Consider the following 25572-nt stretch of genomic DNA (forward strand, 5'->3'; position numbering starts at 1 on the left):
TGGAGATGATGGTGTGGCAGAGAGTTGGGCTCGAACATTTGGCAGACATTGTCGTCTGCCTCATGGGTGGAAGGGGAGCTGGAAGCCCTGGGAGCGCCAGCTCTGCTGTAGCCCTGGTGGGCTGCCCTGCGGTAGGGTGACCAGATAGCAAGTGTGAAAAATTGGGACAGGGAGTGGGGGGTAATAGGCACGTATATAAGAAAAAGCCCTGAATATCGGGACTCCTTATAAAATCGGGACATCTGGTCACCCTACCCTGGAGCTGCGGACTCCTTCCCCCCACAGCTGCCCACCAGGCGGGCTAAGGAGGAGCCGGGTGAGAGCTGGCAGGGAACCAGGCAGGTTTCCCCTGGAAGTTCTTTGAAATCAGCCTGTTCCCATAGAATATTTCAATATTGGCAAATTCCTATGGAAAAAATGTTTTGTTGGAATTTTTCTGACCTGCTCTAGTTTGGATACATTTTGTAGTGTTGCTCTGTCTCCAAAGGTCCCCAGCACTCAGTTAGTGAACAAAGGCAAAGGCTGTCAGTGGAAGTAATGCATGTAGTTCTTGGATGAATATACAGTTGCGTCACTAGCCATGAGGCCTGCACCTAGAAGAAGTATTGCATCTGCTGTCCCAATACCTGTTAATGCTGGGATGGAGGGGTGGTTTCAAAACAGAGGGTATTAATCTTGAGGGTGACAGGCAAAGCAGCTTGGGTTCCTGGCAACCCAGGACAGCGTATGGTTTGGTTTAGAGCAGATTCCTAACAAAAATTAAAATTGGGAAAGTAAGGCAGCCTGGAGCAATGCCATAAGCGGTGGATATAGCCTGAGGGAATCTTGCCACCGATGAAGGAACTGACAGCAGCAGCCCCTCAGCGCTTACTTCTTCCCTTCCTTCTCTATCGTGTAAGGAAGGGACAGAAGCAGTCATGTTCCCCCACAACCAGCATCTAAGCACTCACTCTGAACTGTGGGTTCGGGAGGGCACTGCCAGAATTCAGAACATAGCTGAATTCCATGGCTTTTGTACAACGGACCAAACCAGATCTCCAAAGCTGAACACCCCAAATTCTGTGTGCGCGTTAGGGGCTGAAATCCAGATCCAAATTTTTGTAACTCAGACCCTTCTGCTAAGTCTTTTGCCCCCATTGTTGCTAGTCAGAAGAGATTCCCTTGGACTGCAGCGGCTCTACCTGCTACCTTCTCTTCAGCCACAAGATGTCATTGTGCCCTTCCATCTGTCTACTGAGAAAGCTCAAGGAAATTGCATCCACACAGAACTTTTTGCCTGAGTGTTATCAGACATGGCAGCTTTTCCCCTGGTCCCTCCCTCACCATGTATCCCTATTCCTAGCTCCTCTCTTTGTCTCAATGCACTGGCCTAGCTCTTCACTGCTCTGGCACCCTATTATACTGCTTCTGTGGTCACCATGTTAAGAGCTGTAAAAGCAAAGCAACTCTACTGGTCCCTGTGTGTCAGTCCCTTGGCATCTTTATTGGAAAGATCTTTGGATAATTCTGTGTTTCCCTCCCATCACTCATGCTGGCAGACCCTCTGCAGACTGGGATCAGGGCTGTACTAGTTTAAAATATGTGATACCTGGAGGTGGTCCCTATACTTTTCAGGATTTGAGAACAGAATCTGATTTCAGCATCTAGTTCTGATCTCATGGTGAGCAGCATGTTCTTCCACATTTTGCTACATACACTTACACTTTTCAGGTTTTTTGTATTCCGGGTCCCCTTTTTGTGTGTGCTTGATGCTCGTGTTGTCTTTCTATCTATCTTAGGTACTTACAGGGCTCCCATTGTCAGAGCATGTGTGTCTCACAATCTTTCATGTATTTATCCTCACAGTACCCTTGGGAGCTAGGGGAAGTATCATTATCCCCATAGTAAAGATGGGGAACTGAGGCACAAAAAAATTAAGTGTCTTGCTGAAGATGTCACAGGCAGCCTGGGGCATGGCAGGGAACTAAATTGAACTCTCCGGAGTTCCAGGCTAGTACACTGGATGATCTCTTGTCTTGTCTGAATTCATACCATCATTCCCTGTGTGACCAGGGAAGCTTCACATCTGATTCTCCTCTGTTTAACCATGGGAACTGTTCCTTGTCATTCTCCCCAGCATAGTGACTTGATTTCCAACCTGATCTAGATAGCAATCTTTCTAGCTTGATAGAATTCTCTGGGATTATTGGCTCAAAAAGGAACACCTTCCCCTCCCCACCCAATTTGTGAGCAAGTGCTTCTTTCTGGCCAGTATCCATGTATCTTCCGAGGCATCGTCTTTGTGTGTGTCTGACATGTATTCCTGATAAACAGGGGAAACTGGAATCTAAAGTGTCTTCTAAAGTGACCTCACTCACTAAAGTGTGAGCGGAGAATGACCATTGCCATGAAAGGCCACTTTGCAGCTTGAAAACTGCAGCAGTGGTGCTGTCTCTTAAGCCCAGTTACCTAACCTGTAGATCTTTTCTCTCTCCTCCCTGATCAGCTGTTTTCTCTCAAATGTAGTTGTAGATCAGTGAATGCTGCTACCCTAGCTGAGTATGCATACCCTGTGTCACAGGCAGAGTGTGTGACTGGGATTGAAGGGGGTGGGGAAGTGAGGGACAAAGGTTAAAATTTCAGGCAATCAGGGAAGTGCTGCTGTTCAAATCTAGTTCTAAGGGGGCACCATACAAATGCAAAGGAGGCACTTCGCAGCTTTCTCCTACTGGATTTAGAGCTGCAATTAAACCAGTCATAAACAAAATCAAAATCTGTAAATCCCTTTAGCTGACCATCATGGTGGATTCTGCAGAGGAAATGCAAGAGATGAGGTATCACATGCTCCAAAGGTAAACCTGTGACAGTTTTACTGATGTGATTGAACCTTACAAACTGCATTTGCACAGGACTGAGAGAGTTAGATACTTTGCTCTGGAAAATAGTTACTGGCTCCTGAATATTTTTCAATGGTGATTTGATCATTCTTGAACTTTTTAATTAGTAGGAGATGTTTGGAGATGCAGTTTTTACGAAAGAGGTGTTGTTTCAAAGCTAGAAGTAAATAGGCTCGGAGAGTGAAGGGTAGGGATCTTTGAAGTGCTGCAGAACTTTCAATTTAGCTTCCAAAACTGCAACTGCAGATTTTCAAAGTAGGGACTCTCAAGGTCCCTAATGCTGTAGTTGTGTTCAAAGTGACTTGCTGGCCATTCCTTACTGAGTAACTTGGACTGTATCTGCGTACAGCTGGGCTGGCTGCTGTTTTTGCACAGGATAATTCCTGCTTTGCTTGGAGCTCTTTCACTTTAGGCAATACTCCTCTTCCACTGCCCGAAAAAGGAAAAGCTTCTTACTTCTGACCTGAGTTAGTATATAGTATCATTTATTAGTATTTGGATCCCATGTTTTCAGTATGCTGCCTATCCCTATATAAACTCTGCAATTATAAGCAAGCGGTGTGTTTTATTCTGAATATTTAAGCCTTGGTCCTGCAAACATTTGTGCATGGGAGTATCTGTATCCACATGAGTAGTCATTTGAAGTTAGTGGGACTACTCATTAGTTTGCAGGATTAGCCCCCAAATTTGTATTTTGTCCCTTAGTTCTCCAGTTGTTTTGCCTGTTTCTAATAACCAATAGTCAAGAGTGACCTCTGCAGTCCGAGTTTGCTGTGCAATGTATATACTGGGATACAGCCCCAGTCCTACCTACATCTTTTCTCCCTTTGTATGCTGCTGGCCCTGGTTCTTCTTAGGCCTGGTCTGCTCCTAAAACTTAGGTTGACCTAGTTACATAGCTCAGGGCTATGAGAAATTTTTCTTGCCCTGTGTGACATAGTTTGGTCAGCCTAACCCCCATTGTAATCATAGCCCTTTCATTGCTGTAGTAAGTGTCCACGTTGCAGCAGTGATGCTGTGCCGCCAGAGTGCTTATAGACATACCTTTACACACCTAGGCTGGGATTTTCAAAATAGACCAGATTCTATTGAATGTCAATGGGAGTTGGGTGCCTAATTCTTTTAGGTTTAGGGCTAGGATTTTCAGAGGGATCTGTCTCCTATCTGCCCCCTTTGTCTCTTCCTATGCTTGGCTTCATGCTTCCTTTCATAGAATCATAGAATCATAGAATATTAGAGTTGGAAGGGACCTCAGGAGGTCATCTAGTCCAACCCCCTGCTCAAAGCAGGACTAACCTCAGCTATATCATCCCAACCAGGGCTTTGTCAAGCCTCACCTTAAAAACCTCTAAGGATGGAGATTCATGTCTCTGTCCCATTGCTTGGAGCAACTTCCCACTTCTCAGAATGAATATAAAAAACTACTTTCTTTCCCTGTAAAGCCTTCCTTTGTGGATCTCTTTTCCTCCTGTGTCAAATTGGCACAAGCTGCAAATTTGGATCTGAATTTCAAACCGCATCAATTATTTTGTTGTTTGTGTTACGTTAGTAAGAGCAGTCTAGACTGAGGTCAGGGCCCTATTGTCTAGAAGCTCTGCATGCACATAATAAGAGACATTTCCTGCTTCAAGGATCTTGCACATTCATCAGGGAAGGAAAAAAGGAAATAATTTATTTGTATTATTGTAGTGCCTAGGAACTGGAGTCATGGACCCATTGCGCTAGGTGCTGCACGAACAAAAAGACAGCCCCTAGCTGCCTTTTACATATAAGGTATTGAAGTGCAGAGGAATTCTGACTTGCTCAAGGTCTGTGTGAGGACTAGGAATTGAAGCCAGATTTGGTGAGCCTCAGTCTAATGCTTCAGCCAAGAGACCATTCTTCCTCTCTAACACAGTTCATGACTGCATGTATCTGGGTTCTAGTTCATATCTCTGAATATGTTGTATGTTTGAGCTAGATTGAGACCTTGTCTCCTTACATAGTCTGTAAAGCATAGTGTACTATATGTAAATAACATAACAATAATAATAATAGAAAAGGCTTCTGTGGGAAATGCTCCTATTTTGTGTTATCTACCTGGCCCTGCAGGTTACTATGAACTAGCTTTAGTTACTATTCCTGCAGGACTTTAGTAACACAGTTTCACCCTTAAACTATTTAACTGAAACACTTAAACCTTTGTTGAAATTAGGATTTGTGACTATGGTTGGAATTTGTGGCTTGTTAAGTAGTCTGCATGCTAGACTGGCTGCCAAAGGCATGACTTATCCTCAGCACTGCTCAGGCACCCCAGCCTTGCTAGCTGTTTATCATTAGAGACTCCTGAATAGTGAAGTTTTGTTGTTCTCTTTGTTCCTTACCCTCCTTGATTTTTCTGGCAAGTTCCATTATTAAAAGGTCATCTTGTCTGCCCCTTTCCCTGCCTCCTCCCCAGTGGAGTTGCTCAATGCCACCAACTCAGTAACCAGACCAGGTCAGAGGTTCCCAAGTTGTGTTCCATGGACTCCTGACAGTCTGCAGAGCATTTGCGGGTGGTGTGTGTGCAGCTGGCTGACCCCCCTCCTGGTTTCCAGCTGCTAAATCACATTTAAGAAGCCAAAAACACATTAAATGCTTTCCTGCTATCCCTATCAGCAATGGCTTTAGTTGCCATAGGGATGTTATGGGAGCATGAGGTGGTGGGAAGGATTGCACAATAATGAACGGGAGAGGAGGTGTCCACCAGGCGATCTCTCTATTCAGATATGGATGACATTGAAAAATCTTTAGCAATCTCTAAAATCTAATGAAAAGTCTATTAACATGCACCCTCCTTGTAAAGAACTGTAGTAGTGTGGAATTGCACGGCTGACTCAACAGGCTTCTGTTGTTAGGTCACTACTTTTGGTTGTAGTAAGGAGGGGTAATACTGAAGAGCTATGTGTTGCTGTAGAACTGGACTGGGTTATTGGGAAGTATTGACCAACTGGCCAGCTACAGAGTTTGCAGTGTCTTGGATTTACAACTAGAGACTTTTTGCAGTGCCTCTTACAGAAAGGTTCCCTTTAGAGGGTGGCTTTTTTTTTTTTGGTAGATTACATTTTGGAAGATGGAACCTGTCTCACCTTGTCACTACCGTGGTTCCCTAGCTGTATTAGCAGAGTTGTGTTGGGATAATGTTAACTCTTTCCTTCCATGTAGGGGTATAACTAGCAATTTATATATGTACTGGCCAGTCAGTTCTTCCCCCTCCCCCCCCTCCACTGGCCCCAGTGACGGTGCACCTACATTCTGACCATTGCATCCATCTTGTAAACAGTTCTCTTGGAGTTCATTGTGAGTGCTCAGACCAGAGCAAAGTGGCTGCACTTGGATACTGAACAATTCTGCCAATCATCATAAATAATATTGCCCAGAGGAAACTCTTAAAAACTGCCTTCTGGGGCACCTGTGAAATATACCTACTTGTACCCATACGGTAGCTGAGTCACCTTTTTCTTTCCCTTAGGCCCAGTATGTCCGGCTTGCACCTTGTGAAGCAAGGCCGGGACAGGAAGAAAGTTGATCTACAGAGGGATTTCACTGTGGCCTCCCCAGCAGAGTTTGTTACTCGTTTTGGGGGGAATAAAGTTATTGAAAAGGTAAGTTACTAGCTCTTTTGAACTGTGTTTTTTGCTTCCATGCCACCTCAGTCAAGCTATGTTATCTGTGTAACACAGGACTCCAGGGCTAGTAAATGCCAAATACTGAGAGTTCTGAATTAAAAGCTGCATTTCTGCCTGTAACAATTATTCTTTTGCTTTTGTTTATTTATTTAATTGCCGTATTGGGTAAATATACTGTCACTTCAGCCGGGTGTGATGAGGCCTGATGAAGTTGATGCAGATTATGATTCTCAGATGGCTATTGTATGATCTAGTGCATCTCTGCTGTCAGAACAGGATTATATTTTTTATTGTGCTTACTCCACTCTAGTTTTAACTGTCTAATAAGAGAGGTCCTCCCCCACCACATTCCCTGTGGTTGATAAGAACTCATTTCAAATGACGTAGCAGCTGGTGCTGCAGGCTACTTATTGTTCCTGCTCCCCTGTCCCATCCTGTTCTTTAAGCAAAGTGAATCCCATTACATTAAAATCTTAGCGCTCAAGCGAGAGCTGATTGTGGAAGGAAATGTTCTTGTTCAATTGAGAGGTCTGTGTTGAGGAAACAGCTTGACAGCTTGGAATGCACTCAGGAAAAACAAATATTTGAATGGCCTCTCTTCACTGCTGCCTAGTTCTTATCACCACCTGATTACATCCCCACCCTGTTTCTAATCCACCTAGGTCCTTATTGCCAATAATGGGATTGCGGCAGTGAAATGTATGAGATCCATCCGACGCTGGTCCTATGAGATGTTTCGAAATGAACGTGCAATCAGGTTTGTCGTCATGGTGACTCCTGAAGATCTGAAAGCGAATGCAGGTGAGTTATAATGACCTGCTAAGGGAAGTTGCTCCTCCTCCTCTCAAAACTTTATGGATGGGCAGCATGCCTGAAGGTGTGCACGAGCACAGAGCACATACTTTTGCTTATTCATCAAGTGATAAGTTAATTTAGGAGAATAAACGCTTTTATCTGAAAGCATAAAGAAGGCAAGGCCCCAGTTAGATGATCTGCTGAGCCATGGATTTAAAATTGTTACAGATCTGATGGGAATTTTTCCCATCTCAGGCCTGCTTTCTGTGCACTTTTTCAGTCGTAGTTTTGACACAAGTGTATAGACACTTTACAAATGCTTGTTTTCTGTCTTAAACATTGAGGCCTTTTGAGATCATTTGCATTTGCCTTCAATACAAAGAGTTAAAATGAGTGCATTGTAGACTCAGAATTAATTTTCTCACTGCCTTAAATATGCAGGAAGCTGTGAACAGGAAGTGTCTTTGAGGACGTCCTTTTGGAGAGAGAATGGTCTGGCTATCGGAGCAGGGGATTAGGGGAAATGTGATCTGGAAATCAGAGCAGGAGGCTGAGAGCTAGGATTCTTGGATGCAGTCCCTGGCTCTGCCAGTGACTGGCTGTGTGACCCCGGCCAAAACACTCCGTCTCCGTACTTCCCTTACTCAACTACTTGACAGGGATGCTTGGAGGATTAAATGATTGATAAATTGGTTAACGTTTGTGAATTGCTTGGAAAATAAAATCTTTCTGTAAAATGTGTGTGTGTGCGTGTGCACGTGCTAATTATTATTAGGCCAAATCCTGAGCACTCCTTAAGTCGATGGGAGTAAAAACTAAGTCAGGACTTGAGGATTTGGCTAATACTGCAAACTGTTTAGGGTTTAAGGTAGAATGTTGCCAATTGGATATGTGTCCTAAATGTGACTCCCTTTGTGTCTACAGAATACATTAAAATGGCAGATCACTATGTCCCAGTGCCAGGAGGACCAAACAACAATAACTATGCAAATGTGGAACTCATTCTTGATATTGCTAAGCGGATTCCAGTGCAGGTGAGAGGGAGCAAAGATAGAATTTAGAATAAAAAGGCAAAATCAAGCAGAGTCTTTCCTATCAGTGAATGATGAGCCATATCTGGGAAAGCAAGGTCAGTGAAATGGTCTGGGAAAAACTGGCTGGTTGTCTAGCAGTTATAAAATTATAAGTGATGAAGGTGCTGAGCAGTGGAATGGGATTAGTTTGCCAGATGTAAATATTTGCAGTAGGTATTGTGCTACCTAGCACAATGCTGCACTTAAATCCTCTTCAAAAGTATGTTGTAATGTCATTCTCTGGGGACTTTTCTCTGAGATGCACAACACTGTCTGAATTATGCCAGGTGTACTCTCTGGTTTATGAATGATGCAGGATTGAAAGCTGTTCAGTAAGGAAAGGAAAGCTGCAAAGCATCCATTTTTGTTTTGTTTTGTTTTTTGATTGTTTGCTGACTCCTTTACAACCGTAAGGAATGAATTCCTTTGTATTCCTCTCCAGGCAGTCTGGGCTGGCTGGGGGCATGCCTCTGAGAACCCCAAACTACCAGAACTCCTCCACAAAAATGGAATTGCCTTTATGGGTAAGGACATTTGTTTGACCTGCAGCATCTTGCAGCCCAGGGCCGTCTATTCAATTATAAACATGGTCTCGGAGAGATGGAGAATCCAGGACCTAAAATAAAAAGCAATGATCTAAAGCTTTAAAGTGTGAGGCTGACAGAGTGCACCTTGGGAAATGGAACACTGCCTAATGATGTGGCCTAGTTCTATTCACTGAAGGCCACAAGAATAGGCTGAATTAGACTCTGTTGGATTAGAGAAGATTTGCTCGGGACTGGGATTAGGAGACAAAAGTGCTAAACAGCCACATCGCTTCATTTATTGCCATGCAGATCCATAGAACTTGCCATCTACAAAAGACCTTCTGTGGCTCCTATCAGCCTATAGCTGTTTGTTAGAAAAAGGCCTGAGCTGACTAAGTCGCTCTGGAATTTGGCAAAGTCTAGGGGTAGTTGGTTTCAGTTCACGCCCACCTCTAATGCTGGTTCTTCTCTTCATTTGGGACAACTGCTTGGAGAAAATAAATCTTTCATGTGTCTTAGGTAGTTAACTGAACTTCTTAAAAACTGTCAGGTTCTCTGGCTTGGAGAGAGACACATTTTCCAACTCATTTTCTGCAGAATGTAGTGATGTCAGGTTCATGTTGAGATAGGAGATTAATAGCAACGTTTTCTAAAGTAGAATTTAAAAAAAAAAACAAAAGAAAAAATCTGTTAATTTAAAGACTGAGTTTCTAAATAGGGGTTGTTGAAGAAGGAGTTGAGACCACAGTGTATGTGGGTTTTGTATTCTAGCCAACATTACAGTTAACTCAATGCCTGATTGTGTGGTGTAATGTAGTGCATGTCCTGAAAGTCACAAAGTATTGGATTATATGATATTTATTTTAGGATTTGAAAATTGGATAAAACTTTGTTCCAAGTTCTATTTTTAAACTAACAGTTTGCCTAGACTAAAAGTCCTGATCTGAACACGTTCACCCCGGCCCTCAACTTTGAGGGTGTTTATACCCAGTTCTGAACTGTGGGACTGGTCTTTTCTCTATAATAATCTGAAACAAAACCACAGAGAACACCCTTGAATTTCAGGGAAGTTTGGATGTAAAGTTTGACAATAGACCTACCTCTAATTTAAAACTCATATCAGTCAGATAGTGCAATTCTATGCAAGCAAAACTCCTACTAAAGTCAGTACAAATTCTGCCTGTGTAAGGTATGCAGAACTGAGCTTTCAATGGGAAACTGAATTACCATTCCAGAAGAGAGTCTTGGGGTATGCACTTTGTCATAATGGGAGTCGACTGATCAAGTAGAGGCCAGACCCTGTTGGAGGAGGGATGTGTGTGAGGGTCGTGGTTCTTGGAAGTTGTTCCATTTGATAGCATGATTGTATAATGCTCACACATCTGCTGCCCTGAAGTGCCACTAAGTTGCATTACTGCAATATTTAACTTTTCCTTCTCAGAGAACCTGCAGTACAGTAAATTTTAATGTTTTTTTTTAATCCTTGTCTGATGTAAATTGACATAGCTCCATTGGCTTCAACCAACTACACCAGCCCAGGATCTGGCCCATAGTATCCATTTCAAGAGATAGTCGTTAGCAGAGTATTTTCTTACCCATCTAGCATAAAATAATTTACACTAGGCTGCAGCTTCCTTGGTGCCTAATTTCTCTGTAATCTCCCTCATGGACCTTTTTTGTTCTTTGCAGGGCCTCCAAGCCAGGCTATGTGGGCATTAGGAGATAAAATTGCGTCCTCGATAGTGGCCCAAACTGCAGGCATCCCAACTCTCCCATGGAGCGGCAGTGGTAAGAAAGAGATCCTTGTTTGTAGCGCAAACTGTTACATTGTCCTTCCCTCAGGCACCCCCTGAAGTTCAGGAAACATCAGTGCATTGATGAAAAATCTACTGAAAATGGCCAATGTGCTGTGTGTGATTTTATATGGGCATAACAATTCCTGTGCGACCCAAGATTTAGGCAGTGACTGCAGAATATACTGTAGATATGTTTGGCCAAGTATCCATGTTTTAAAAGGCTTAACTTTTTCATTTTAAGTAACTCTGTAGGTCCCTCATGTTCCTGCTACCTGTACCTCTGTAGCAGACATGGTCTACACATGGAACATGTAATCAGGGCTCTTTGCTTCCAGTGAAGCTGCCTTTTCGATGTCAAAGGGCTCGTAAAGGCTGGGCTGTCTCTTATACCCTGCCTTGGTAATGTAGGTGGTTAAAAATGCATTTGTTCTTCATTTTCATGTAGGAAGGTTTTCCATGTTTTCACTTGATGTGCCCCCTCTATGTTGTAGATGGTCCCAGACTAGCTCTTCGTGGGATTTAATTCTGCTCTTTTTATTCCACTTTCCAAAGTGTGAACCCTAGCTGAATTTTTGTAATGCTTTTGCATTTCTGCCACAGGTGCTCTCCACACAGAGCCCCCATAGATAAAACGGGAAGCGAACCACAGGAGTGTGGAAACCACCATGAAACATGTCTGTAGGCTGGCAACTCAGAGAAAGTTAGCGGGTTTCACGGGTCTGTAGCCCCTGGCCCCCAGGAGGGGCGGGGTGAGGCTGACAAAGCAGTCTAGCCCCCAGCCCTCAAGCAGGGGTGGGGCTGGCAAAGAGTCTGTAGGCGCAAAGCTCGGTATCCTCTGCGGCGGCAGGTTCAGAGGAGCCAAGCACTCCTGGGGTGGCTAGGGGAGGGGGACGCAGGCCCACCCGACTCCACTGCGCCCCAGCGCAGGGCCCTACCAGTGGCGAGGGGTTCTGCCACTGGGTCAGCAGGGCTCCAACCCCCAACACAGCCCTTCCCAACCACTAGGGCCTGGATGTCCTAGCAGGCCCTTGAGACTCCAGTCAGTGGAGGGCTTGCTCGGCACCACCACAGGGCCCGAGTCAGGCTCAGACTGCAGCCTCGGGGAAGGCACATCCTTCTCTGGTGGCAGCTTCCTCCTGACTGAGCTGCTCGGCCGACCTTTTGTAGTTCCCCTTCCTGTCCTGGCCCCACCCATCTGCTCCCGGGGTCTGTGGCCTGCAGTGTCCTGATCCGTCCAGCAGGGGCGTCGCAGCCCTTCCTTGGGCCCAGGCTCTGAGGAAGGCCACAGAACCTGGCTACAATGTCTCAACACCTTAACTAAAAAAGTGTGTATATATCTATTTGGTAGTGACTGACATGTTGGTCTGTGTGACACGAGCGTAGTGATTTCGCTCCAGTTCCTAGCAGACACATGTCCTCCCTCCTACTTGCCTCCCTTATCGGGCTCAGAAGAGAAGCCAAGATTGGGAAGAGTCATGAACACTGGACTCCACTCTTATCTCAGAGGGGATCCCTCCAGATTAGGCTTGAGATGCTTTGTAAGCCCTTGTGTTGATAATTCGTCTGTTATACCTGTTCTGTGGAGAAAGGACTTCACTTTCTAGGACTGTCAGTCTGGCATCTGATTCCTCAAATCCCAAAGCTCTCTGTTCTTTTGTCTTCTATTTTTTGTTTCTTTTGCTGCACCTAGCAACAAAATGTCGTATAGAGACTTATAGGGGAATGACAAGGTGATGCCTGTGTACGGCGCAGTGTTCCATTACCCCGTGGATGTTGTTTGTATTTTAGGTCTCCGAGTGGACTGGCAGGAGAATGACCTTCAGAAACGCATCTTGAATGTGCCCCAGGAGCTGTATGAAAAAGGCTACGTGAAGGATGTGGATGATGGATTGCTGGTAGGTGGATAATACTAGGGTGTCTTTGGTTTGGCCCACTTTAGAAAGAACTACTTAAGCCACTGATGGGCACACACCTCAAGAGTCTGGAGGTTTGATTCCCTATAGGAATTCAAAGCTTAGCCAAACTGCTTAGTTCAGCAGAACTGGGGCTCAAAAATCCTTTGACAAGATTCTCTCTTGTGAGATATCTGGTATTTTGCTTCTGGTCCCAGGATGTAGAAGTGCTGAGATGCATGAAAATTAGGAGCAAGGAAAGGTAGATGGAAACAAATCTGTAGTGCAGCGAGGGCTCCATTTAATTTCTGGATCAATGTTCAGGGAGTGTCTGACATTCTTTTTAATTAAACTGATTTGCTCAGCCCTGCTTTAAACTCTTCTTTATTTCCTTTTATGGAAACTTTCTGGAACTAGAAGAGATCCTGCTTAAAACAATTGTGGCACTGTTGTGTAGTATGTGTTTTTGGGGGGCATTCCATTATTTACCATGTTTTCCATTTTAATTACTTTTGTGTATTATCCACAAACTTTTTGCTATTTTAATTTGTAAATTTTTAAGTGAATATGGTGCTGGTGAAAGATAAAGTCCCCTATGTAGTCACAGAATAGATACTGCACAGGCTGAAGTTATTGGAGTTATCATAATGTTATCTGGATATCTGTAATATGCAGGATGTCATACTAAATGATCCTGTCAGTGGTCCCTTCTGGTCTTAAACTCTGAAACTATGAAAAAGAATAAAATCTCCAACTTGCTTCACATAGGCTACTCAGCAACCTTTGTACTTAACCCTTTTCTCTTTCCATCTTCAGGCAGCTGAAAAAGTTGGCTATCCAGTCATGATCAAGGCCTCTGAAGGAGGAGGAGGAAAAGGAATCAGAAAAGTTAACAATGCAGATGACTTCCCCAACCTGTTCAGACAGGTAACTCTCTTCCCATTCATTTGTGCTGTCTTGTTTCTAGTGTAGAAGTCACCATAGATCAGTGGTTTTTAGACCTGAGGGCCACTTGCTTCTTAGTCAGCACACAGCTGAGGCCCATGTGATATTCTCCGGGTCATACAGGTGGTATATATGTTGTGTAGATGCTGCCCACATAACATACAGAGAGCTGCATATGTGGCCCAGAATGGTAAATAGGTTGAAAACCACTGCTATAGATGTTCTGCACAATTTAGCAAGAGTTTATTGGGGAATATTAGGGGACAAGAAAGCATTATATTCTCCATCAACGCCTGCCTTGCTACTCTGAACAGTTTGGGTGTTGCCAAACGTTGCCTTATATGACTATGATTATGATTATGTCACTAGAATGGCCATCTCTCTGTGATGGCTACAGTAACTCCAGTACAACCCCAGTTATCCAAATATCATGGGTGGTGCTGAGTAAGTCTAATTGCTATGGTTTCTGGTAATAGTAGGAATTTCAAATGTAATTAATGGCTGTTGGGGGACATGTCCCTGTTTCAGCTAATGGGGAATTGTGGATAACTGAGGTTTAGATAATGGAAGTTGTACTGTAATTATACGCCGCTGGAACACAGGGTATTTCCAACAATGTGAATGGCCCAGGGCAAATCCTAGTCCATTCATTCCCCCAGAAAATGCCCTGAGCTTCCATAAAAACTGATTGTCTGTTTATGTGAAGTGGTTTTTATTGCACTGAGTGCTCAGGAGTTAGTATGTGCTGCATTAGCCACTGGATTGGTGTCTCAGTTCAAATACTTCACTGCTGTTTTCCTTTGTAGTTTCCATGCTGTAGCAGATGGCAGTGGTGTTCTTTCACCTGTCATTCCATTGGAAAGACAGCATTTGCATCGGAATCCAACAGACCCATGGGGCATGGCTGGAGCTGAATTTTACCAGCATATACCTGCTGTGTTAGGCAGCACTGGTTAAATGTTCTATTTAACTTGAAAATCGCTATGTATGACTCCTCATTACAGAAAGCTCATATGCCTCCTATAACATTTGATTGGACTGTTGATTCTGAACCTCTAATATAGGGGTCGGCAGCCTTCAGCAAGGGCCATGCCAAATCTTCGCGCGCCCCCCCCCCCCCCTTTGCAGCAGTTGCGGGGTGGTGTGTCTGCAGCCTTGTTCCCAGTGGCAGTGGCAGCAGCGGGTCTGCAGGCCCATTTTTGCAGGGGCTACACCGTTCCTGGCCAGGGGCGCTGCTCAGCCCATATGGAGATGGGGTGGGGCACACGGTGCTGCTTGGGACCGGGAGCGGCGCAGCTCCGTCCAGGGCACCGTGTGCTGCTCAGAGTCAGCACGTGTGCCACCTTTGGCGTGAGTGCTGCGGGTTGCCGACCCCTGCTCCAATATTATTGGCTGGAGCTAGAGTTTAGAAGGACGGCATGGTGGTCTGGTGGCAATACTACAAGATTGGGAATCAGATGTTCTTAAACATCAGAATGGCCATACTGGGTCAGACCAATGGTCCATCTGACAGTGGCCAATGCCAGGTGCTTCAGAGGAAATGAACAAAACAAGTAATCATGAAATGATCATCCCATCACCCATTCCCAGTTTTTGGCAAACAGCAAATCCTGCCCATACTGGGTAATAGCTGTTGATGGACCTATCCTCCATGAACTTTATTTAGTTCTGTTTTTGAACATGTTGTAGTCTTGGCCTTCACATCATCCTTTGGCAAGGAGTTCCACAAGTTGATGGTGCATTGTATGAAGAAATACTTCCTTTTGTTCGTTTTAAACCTGCTGCCTATTAATTTCATTTGGTGACCCCTACTTCTTTTGTTAAGAGAAGGTTTAAACAACACTTCCTTATTTACTTTCTCTATACCATTCATTATTTTATAGACCTCTGTCATACCCCCCCTTACTCGTCTCTTTTCTGAGCTGAGAAGTTCCAGTCCTTATTAATCTCTCCTCATATGGAAGCTTTTCCATACCCCTAATCATTTTAGTTGCCCTTTTTTGTACCTCTTCCAATTCAAGATGTGGGTATACCATGGATTTATAAATAGGCAATATGATATTTTCTGTCTTCTTATTTCTCCCTCTTCTAATGATTCCCAACATTCTGTTAGCTTTTTTGACTGCCACTGCACATTGAGTGGATGTTTTCAGAGAACTCTCCACAATGACTCCAAGATCTCTTTTTTGAGTGGTAACAGCTAATTTAGACCCCATCATTTTATATGTATAGTTGGGATTATGTTTTTCAATATGCGTTACTTTGCATTTATCAGCATTGAATTTCATCTGCCATTTTGTTGCCCAGTCAAAGGGTCTCTCATAACTGGGTGACTGGGGAACAACAACAGAAAGAAGTTCTTGGATCTAGCTTTGTCACAGACTTCCTTTGTGACCTTGGACAAGTCACGTATTTCATATGTACCTCAGTTTCTCCATCTGTAATATTATCATCATAATTGCTCATCTCCCCAGAGTGATAGGGTCCAGTTCATTAATGTTTGTAAAGTGTTTTGAGTTTCTCAGACAGAAGTAGAAATGCAGAGCATTCCGGTTTCTAACATTTGGTCAGACAGGTGAGACTCTGTGTCAATACTCTACAGTATTAACAGCTTCTTACAGAAGTGCAGTTGAAAAAGGAGCCTGACTTCATGTCAGAATGAGAGGGACAGTTGGTTTGCATTATATTGTCTCTGTTGTAGGTTCAAGCTGAAGTGCCAGGCTCGCCGATCTTTGTGATGAGACTAGCCAAACAGTCTCGCCACTTGGAGGTGCAGATCCTTGCGGATCAATACGGCAATGCCATCTCCCTTTTTGGCCGTGACTGCTCAGTGCAGCGCAGACACCAGAAGATCATTGAGGAGGCTCCTGCAACTATTGCTACCTTAGTGGTGTTTGAGCATATGGAACAGGTATGTGTGTTTCTGAGAATTCCACTTTCCCTGCCTTTTGAGAAGAAAAGTGATATTGTAACTGCAGAAGGAGCCAGTTCTCTGACATTCCAAAAAACAAGAATGGTGATAATCTCTTAAAATAGCAACACAGGATCCAGGTTGCAGTCTTCGCATGTACAGATTAACACTCATGTTTCCAGAACTGTTTTTGTGTGCTGTCAAACAACTGTTGAGTTCCATCCCAGAAGTGGCTGTATTTCAATCGTGGCAGAAAGGATCCCTGAATATACAGCTTGTGAATGTGTCTGAAAAACTAGTTTGTCAAGTTCTTTGAGATCTTTGAATGATTGGCTCTGTAGTTATGTGGTAGTAGGTTTGTTATATATGGGGTACGTGTACCATACTTCCCGACCCCAACCATTAGCCTATGAAGCATAATCCATTTTTCAGAAAGAGGCCCGAGTGACTTAAAACATTTTTGTGATGTGATGTTTAGTTCTCCTAAGTGATCAGTGATGTTTTGAATATATATTGATACGTTCACAGTGAGGAATAAGGGATTGACAGATTCCAACTGTATAAATTCTACAGGGATAACAAAAATCCAGTGCAAAACTCTCCCCACAAAGCATTACTGACGAAGCACATAAATTGAGCCTCCTGCCAGGAATTGCTGAGAGAAATGCAATTATCGTGCTTGTCACAGGACGGTGGCAGTCCTAGAATTCCAGTAAGAAAGTGTGATGTGGATGGGGGTCAGTGGATTCAATAGTGGTAGTTGAAAATGTTTTATGTGGGCCAAGCATTTTCTCTGTCTCATCACCTAGTGTGCAGTGAAGCTCGCCAAGATGGTGGGGTATGTGAGCGCTGGTACAGTGGAATACCTCTACAGCCAGGATGGCAGCTTCTACTTCCTGGAGCTGAATCCCCGGCTGCAGGTGGAACATCCCTGCACAGAGATGGTGGCAGACGTAAACCTGCCTGCAGCACAGTTACAGGTAGGTCACAACACATGCCTCAGACCTGTGGAGGCATTTAAAAGTATTCAAAGCGTGGGGTGTTGGAGAGGTCTGAGCACGAATAACTGGTTCCACTGGATTCTGAGTAGGGGGGCTCCTGTCTGAGTCACTCCCAATGTTCAGCTTCACAGGGTTGTTACAAATGAATCATGTACAAATTAATAGATCAAGTCACTGATATGACAGGGAAAGCATGAAACTTGGCTTATTAACAAGAGAACTATTGAATGACTATGAGCCACCAAGGTAATGTGGCCAAAAAGGCTAATATGATCCTTGGATCTATCAGGTGAGGTATTTCTGATAGAGATAGGAAAGTATTAGTGCCATTGCACAAGGCACTGGGGTGATCTTGTCTGGAATACTGTGTGCAATTCTGGTCACCAATATTCAGGAAAGATGAATTCAAACTGGAACAGAGAAGGGCTAATAGGCTCTCCGTTTCCCTGATCATCCTATCTTATGAGAGGAGACTAAAAGGAGCCTACCAAAATGAAGGCTGAGAGGGGATATACTGTACATTCACAGGGGGAAACACCAGTGATGCAGAAGAGCTATTTCAGATAAAGGACAATGTTGGCCCAAGAACAAATAGGAATAAATTTAAGTTAGAAATCAGAAGACGGTTTCTAACCATCAGAGGAGTGAGATTCTGGAACAGCCTCCTAATAGAAGTAATTGAGGTGAACAGCTAAACTAGTTTTAGGAGGGAGCTTGATAAATTTCTGAATGGATTTATATGGCAGGGTTGCCTCGTATAGCATGGGATTGGATTGAGGACACAGGAGGGTGTCTTCCAACTATGGCCCATGGGCTGCTTCCCCAATTCCATCTGAATTTAGGGAAATTCTGAATACCCAGTTCTGGTTTGATTTGTATATGAATCTAGCTTTGATTTGTACATGAATCTCTGGCAAGGTATTTGGAATCACTTGTGAGAGTGACTCCTTCAAATTTTATTTTATGGGTAGTATTTGAATGTGCTAATAAAGTTAGTAATGTGAATGTGACTGCTAGGTCAAGTTTGGATAAAAAAATATTTAGGTTTTTGTAAAAACAAGATTCTACAAAACCCCACACCAGATAAATTGCCAAGGATCAAAGGACAGAAGAGCAAGTAGCTGAGGGTTAAAAACCCATGCACACATTGATGGTCACACTGGAAAGAAGATAATTCTTGAGCTGCTCTCCTGCATGCCCTCCTTTGTCTATCCTTTGTCTGCTTAGAGTATGAGCTGTATGAGCAGGAACCTATTTTTTATATTGATCTGCTTTTAAGAACATAAGATAGATCATACTAGGTCAGACCAATGGTCCATCTAACCAAGTGGTCCTGTCTTCCAACCATGGCCAATGGCGGATGCTTCAGAGGGAATTAAAAGAACAGGACAATCATTGAGTGATCCATTCCCTGTCATCCACTCCCAGCTTCTAGCAGTCAGAGGCTTAAGGACGCCCAGAGCATGGGGTTGTGTCCTTGACCATCTTGGCTAATAGCCATTGGATCTGTTTTCCATGAATTTAGCTAATTCTTTTTTGAACCCAGTTATATTTTTGGCCTTCACTCCCCTGGCAACAAATTATACAGGTTGACTGTGCTTTGTGTGGAGAAATACTTCCTTTTGTTTGTTTTAAACCTGCTGTTTAATAATTTCATTAGGTGACCCCTAGTTTTTGTGTTATGTGAAGGGCTAAATAACACTTCCTTATTCACTCTCTATACACCATTCATCATTTTATAGACCTTTATCATATCTCCTCTTCGTCTCTTTTCCAAGCTGAATAGTCCCACTCTTTTTTTTTAATCTCTCCTATATGGAAGCTGTTCCATACCCCTATTCATTTTTGTTGTCCTTCTCTGTACTTTTTCCATTTCTAATAGATCTTTTTTGAGATTGGGCAACCGGGATTGCACGCAGTATTCAAGGTGTGGGTGTACCATGGATTTATGTCATGGTATTATGATATTTACTGTTTTATCTATTCCTTTCCTAATGGTGTATAACATTCTGATAGCTTTTTTGACTGCTGCTGCACATTGTGTGGATGTTTTCAGAGAACTATACACAAGGACTTCAAGATCTTTCTTGAGTGGTAACAGCTAAATTAGACTCCCTCATTTTGTATATATAGTTGGGATTATGTTTTCCAATGTGCAGTACTTTGCATTTATGAACACTGAATTTTATCTGCCATTTTGTTGCCCAGCTTTGTGAAATCCATTTGTAAGTCTTCTCAGTCCACTTTGGACTTAACTATCTTGAGTAGTTTTGTATCCTCTGCAAATGTTGCTACCTCCCTGTTTATCTTTTTCCCCAGATCATTTATTAATCCGTTGAACAGGACTGTTTCTTGTACAGATCCCTCAGGGGGGAGGGGAGCTCTGCTATTTAGCTCTCTCCATTCTGAAAACTGACCATTTATTCCTGCCTTCTGTTTCCTGTCTTTCATCTAGTCACTGATCCATGACAGGAAATTCCCTCTTATTCCATGACTATCATGGAATAAAAGCCTTTGGTGAGAGACCTTGTCAAAGGCTTTCTGAAAGTCCAAGTACACTGTATCCACTGGATCACCCTTGTCCACATTTGTTGACCCCCTCAAAGAATTCTAATATATTGGTGAGGCATAATTTCCCTTTATAAAAGCCATTTTGACTCTTCCCTAGCAAATTGTTCATATTTCTTGGCACTATATAAAAAACGTTTCCTTGAACTATGCTTTTAAAATTCCAGTAGAAACAGTTATATTTTAAAAACACCTTAAAGACTAACCAATTTCTGCGGGCATAAGCCTGACAAAGTGGGTTGCAGCCCATGAAAGCTTACGCCTGCAGAAATTGGTTAGTCTTTAAGGTGCTACGGGACTCTCGTTGTTTTTGCTGCGTACAGACTAACACAGCTACCCCTCTGGAACTTTTTTCACCATGGAAGTTATATTTAAGTAAATAAACATTCCCTTGAAGTGTTTACAACCCACATATAGCAGCACTAACTGTGTGAGACCCTAGAAACAAAAATGAACAGAAGTGAAACCAGCTAGTCTACTTTCATCATTCAAAATGAGATAAGTTAATCTAGAAAACAAACATAAATATTGGAAACAAAACAGGATTTTCAAAACTTTCAGTTTGATATGGTGGTGTAACACTAAAAAGAACATTTGTTTTTTAATAATTTTAACCCAGTAGTGTCTCTTTAAATTGTTGTTTATGTCCAATTAAGGAATATTTAAATTTCTGTCAACATTATCCAGTAACACAATAGTTGATATTCAATATATTTAACAAACTGGTTCACGTACACAGTACGTGAGAGCACAGAGCTTCTCGGTACCTATTCCCTGGCTTCCCAGAAATAGGAGCCGTTCGTTGCAAAGCCTCTCTCCGGACTGCCCAGTGAATCTGATAATTCCTGGCATCTTTACTGTGTTTTTAAAGGCAATGAGTTGTATTCCTGCAATTCCTGGCAAAGATTCCTGACTTATAAGGATGGCTTTCATTTCATACCCCTGAATGCTCAGAGATGCGTACATGTGGAAGATCACCTGGAAAAACAATTGTACATATTTACCATTCAGGGCTTTTAAAGTCAAACATCCTTTTGGCCAAAAGGAGCAGAGCAGCACACTGAAACTTGTGTCAATCAGGCAGTTAGGCATCAGTCTTAATGCAATTGTAGTGATTGTTCTGCATGCCACAGTGCTCAAATTTAGGGATGCACTTAAGACCCCAATGGTAACGTGCCAGAATCCAGAGTTGCATATACATTTTAATAAATGCTCCTTGCCGTATTTCTTACCTATCTCTTCCCTGGTAGATAAACAGTAATTGTTTGTTTGATTTTACTGGCAGGAAGACACCACAGTTAATCAGCTTTGTCCTCACTCTGCAATTACTGGAAGAGAGCAGCCACAAGCCCTGTATTTTGCAGTTCTGCTAGCCAGATTTGCCCCTCTGGCTTCACTTGGAGCAACTTGGATTTACAGTGCATGTTCTCTGTCTTGACTGTGTTGTAGATTCTGATGAAATGTGTATAGTTCAGATAGACAGGGTAGCCTTATGTATAGTCCAGCAAACAGCCCAAAGGACAGGGAGTCAGGTCATCTGAATTCCATTCTCATTTGTTTCATTGACTCACCATGTCAGCTTGGGCCAATGACTTCCTTTCTGAATCCATTTTCCCATCTGTAAGACGAAGATGACATTCATCCATCTTTGTGAAGCACTTTGAGACGTACAGGTGAAGAAGTGCAAAATGTTGTTGTTTGGTGCGTTCTGCAGGTAAAGAATTGTGACATTACACTTGGAATGAAAGCCCTAGAATCACAGACATTACAGGGGTGTAATGAACCTATGAAAATTAAGGGTAGTGGAACTGATATGAGGCTTAGCTAACTGCATTTTATATTCTCCTATAGATTGCCATGGGGATTCCCCTCCACAGAATCAAAGATATCCGAGTAATGTATGGCGTGTCTCCTTGGGGAGATGTCCCCATTGACTTTGAGAGCTCAGCCCACGTCCCCTGCCCACGGGGCCATGTGATCGCTGCTCGTATCACCAGTGAAAATCCAGATGAGGTAAAAGCTCCACTTAATGGATCAATTATTTCTAAAGTATTGGTGTGTCGTTCTAATGAACCGTGGTCCTGTGCACACAGTCACCAGCAAGGATCAAACATGGAACTTTCTGTTCCAAATCCAAGTGAGCTAAGTGAGAAATCCTTTTTTTTTTTTTTTTGACTGAAGTTAGCTGGAGAGAGAGACGTGATTGTACACACTAAGGGAATGTATTCTATATTATGATAAAGCCTTCTATCCCCATATCAGAATAATACTCTTACTCTTGTAAAAAATGCCTCAGGATCTTGATCTCCTTTCCTTCTGAACAGCTTGCTCTCACACACGAAGTATGTAAGTGTGCACTGTAACTGATTAACAGTTGCGAGGTTAATGACCACAAAGACCTTGGGTAGGACCTTGGTTTCCTGTCATTTCTCAAGGATGGCATCTCTTGCATCACAGCACTCCTTAGACCCGTGCTGGTGCATTGGGATTGAATCTGCTGCAGCACTTGGGTTTATCTTGGATGTCTCCCATCCAATGTGGATGCAGCCTGACCTTACCTACCATGTGAGAGCACCGTGCTGGGAGCTGCTGCTAATCTCTGTAGCCTAAATAAGGCCAGTTCTAAATTTTTATTTATTTTTTTGATCAGTGCAGACTACCCTTGGAGTATTTACTTTTCCTTTGGAGCACATAACCATTTAATTTATTTCCTTGTAGGGTTTTAAGCCCAGCTCTGGAACAGTCCAAGAACTGAATTTCCGCAGCAATAAGAACGTCTGGGGCTATTTCAGTGTTGCTGCTGCAGGGGGGCTTCACGAATTTGCTGACTCTCAGTTTGGTCACTGCTTCTCTTGGGGAGAGAACCGTGAGGAGGCTATCTCGTAAGTAGCCAGGAAAATGGTTAGAATATGGAACTAGCTCACTGTGAAAACCCTCCACATTTGCTCTATAGAGGGCCTGGTCCCACAAGTTCCTCATGTGGTACTCCCATAAACTCCATGTGTGATTTTGATTTTGTATGCAAACCTAGCCTCTTGGAAGGGATCTGTAATCCCCTGTGACAGCTGAGAAGGGCCAAGGCACAAAATGAATTTCTCTGTACATCCACTCTTCATATGCTATTGGCTTGACTAGTTTTTCCATGTGACTCATTGGGGATGTTAATATGTGGTAACTGTGTAGACTTACCAGGTCACGAAAAGCTATTAGTGAGTTGTGTGTTGGGAATTCCTTTCTCTTTCAGAAACATGGTGGTGGCTTTGAAGGAACTGTCCATCCGAGGGGATTTCCGAACCACTGTTGAGTACTTGATTAAACTGCTGGAGACAGAAAGCTTCCAACAGAACCGCATTGACACTGGCTGGTTGGACAGGCTCATTGCTGAAAAAGTGCAGGTGCAACCACTGGCTTCAGGGGGTTATAAATTTTGGGGAGAGGGGTTGATTTATTGGGGAGAAAAAGGCATATCACTACCTTGAAAACTTGGCGCTTATTGGTAAGAGAGCATAGAAATTTAACAATAATGACGTCCTACTCAGTTCTTAGTAAGGTCTCTGGAAATATTTTTATTGGGCTTAGTTCTCATTTACACTGTGGCCCTTTTACACCCTTCTGGCAGTATAAAGAGTCCATCAGCACTTGTAAAGGAGCATTAGTGTAAATGAGAATCAGGCTTGTTGTCTTCACTGGGCATTTTAAACAAATGACCAGAGTGAACCCTTACGTAGTACCTCAGGATTTGGCCCAGTGAGAATAAAACTCAAACTATTTCCTTTAAACTAGTGCAGAGGTGACCTACTTACTCGCATGCTTGCATGCGTGGCTACCGTTAGTGTTACGACAACTTTAACTTAAAGAGATTTTCTACCTTGAAAAGCAATTGCAGCTGAGAATGATGACCTGGTTGACACCTCAAGTAGGGAGAGGCTGGGATGGGGGAATGATAAAGCAGAAGGAATTGAGCATGTGGAAAGACTGAGGTTTTCGTTCATCCCCTACCCTTTCCCTCTAGGCAGAGAGGCCTGACACCATGCTAGGGGTCGTGTGTGGGGCTCTGCATGTGGCTGACGTGAGCCTCCGGAACAGCGTCTCCAACTTCCTGCACTCTCTAGAAAGGTAAGCTTACTCTCTACGGCTAGCACTACTGACATAGTGTTGACGTTGTATAAAGCTCAAATAGTACATAGCTCAAATGTGTGTAAAGCTTGTTATCATCTGATGGCTGTTTTCAGGCCCCTGTTGTTGTTTGGTGTTCTTAGGCCAGTGCTTGATGGATAGATGTCTATGTATGTTCCAAAAACATCCACCACTATTGGCCCTGATTAGCATAGTTGTTGGCAGTCTCAGCAGAGATGCCAGGGATTGAATGGGTAACAGAGTTGAGACAGGACAGCATGGGTGAAACTTGCATTGCCAAATCTCGTGCTGTCTCTGTTTTGTAGACAGAGTCTTCAGAGCTGTTCTTCAGTTGCCTTCCTCCAGTGGTCAGAAACCCCCTAACATTCCAGCTTGCTTTTAAACTGGATTGGGAGCCCTTTGGAAATCAGCCATCATGTTTTAATTCAGACTAAGTCTGACATGACATGTACAGTTCTTTTCCAAATGAGGTTGTCATCTTTGCCAGGCCCACATTGTGGCCCCCGGCGCTGAACAAGGGATGCAGGGAGTGTAGTAATGAAAAGGTGCCTTTAATCACATGGGGCTGTTATTTAGCTCAACAAAGATATTCTGTAAATTTGTTTACTGTTTCGGTGCAAATCATTCACTGTGAGTAAAGCAGGTGGATTGGGTGGGGGGTGAGTAACAGGTCTGTGTGGAATGAGAATGAGGAGTGTGTTGGATTTCAGTGATGTTTCTCCTAAAGAGGGATAGTTTAAGGGCCTAGATGTCCTATCTCCATGCTACTGCTGTCTCCAAATGTTTGTGTGCTGTGTTTGACCCCCCCAGTGGCCATTTAGAGAATCTGAAAGGTAAAAGTCTTGCATGTGTCCATCTTTCAGGGGTCAGGTCCTGCCTGCTCATACACTGCTGAACACAGTGGATGTTGAACTCATCTATGATGGAAAGAAGTACGTGCTAAAGGTACAGTGCAACATGGAGACTCTTCTTCTCAGCCGTGGGTTGGAGGCATCTTGTATTGCTTGGCACTGTCTTGGCTTTGCAATGACTGTTGTGAACAGGAAGACTGAAGTTAAAATAAAATCGGTGTGGTGGTACAAGGAGAGATGGAAGGGGATTATCTCTGCTTGGGTTTGGAAACTTCTCCAAAATCTCCCATGCAAAGTCCCCACGCTGAGACCCTCCATTCCATTAAATTTCCCTTACAGTGAGACCCCTGCCACACCTTTGCACTGCAACACCCCCATTTTTACATTAAACTTTCAGTATCCAGAGCTCACCCTGCAGGTGGTGAAAAATGTTTTGTTTGTGAATTATCTAAAATAAAACAAGTGACCCAAGTTTCTACTAGACATCTTTCTTTATTACTGGATGTTGCGGTCTGTTCAGAAACCTAGGAACCTGCCTGTTGCTCCAGCCAGT

General features: G+C 43.4%; 1 protein-coding gene across 2 annotated transcripts in view; it reads left to right on the plus strand.

Annotated features, from left to right (window-relative positions):
• ACACA (acetyl-CoA carboxylase alpha) overlaps positions 1-25572 on the plus strand; it is a 178058-nt gene that overhangs the window by 17175 nt on the left and 135311 nt on the right. Inside the window, exons 1-15 of one of the 2 annotated variants that reach the window (XM_067538101.1) lie at positions 2779-2831; positions 6367-6499; positions 7186-7324; positions 8243-8352; positions 8834-8915; positions 10608-10706; positions 12503-12609; positions 13423-13533; positions 16253-16462; positions 17272-17442; positions 21883-22044; positions 22750-22913; positions 23276-23426; positions 24044-24147; positions 25032-25113. In XM_067538101.1, coding sequence (XP_067394202.1) covers positions 2779-2831; positions 6367-6499; positions 7186-7324; positions 8243-8352; positions 8834-8915; positions 10608-10706; positions 12503-12609; positions 13423-13533; positions 16253-16462; positions 17272-17442; positions 21883-22044; positions 22750-22913; positions 23276-23426; positions 24044-24147; positions 25032-25113 — 1878 coding nt within the window. Of the gene's footprint in view, positions 1-2778; positions 2832-6366; positions 6500-7185; positions 7325-8242; positions 8353-8833; positions 8916-10607; positions 10707-12502; positions 12610-13422; positions 13534-16252; positions 16463-17271; positions 17443-21882; positions 22045-22749; positions 22914-23275; positions 23427-24043; positions 24148-25031; positions 25114-25572 lie in introns of those variants that run through there. The other variant, XM_067538102.1, reaches the window with a different exon arrangement.

The sequence above is a fragment of the Emydura macquarii genome, unplaced genomic scaffold (genome assembly GCF_026122565.2).
Source record: "Emydura macquarii macquarii isolate MOO-44397 ecotype Brisbane River unplaced genomic scaffold, CSIRO-AGI_Emac_v2 contig_450, whole genome shotgun sequence".
Lineage (NCBI taxonomy): Eukaryota > Metazoa > Chordata > Testudines > Chelidae > Emydura > Emydura macquarii.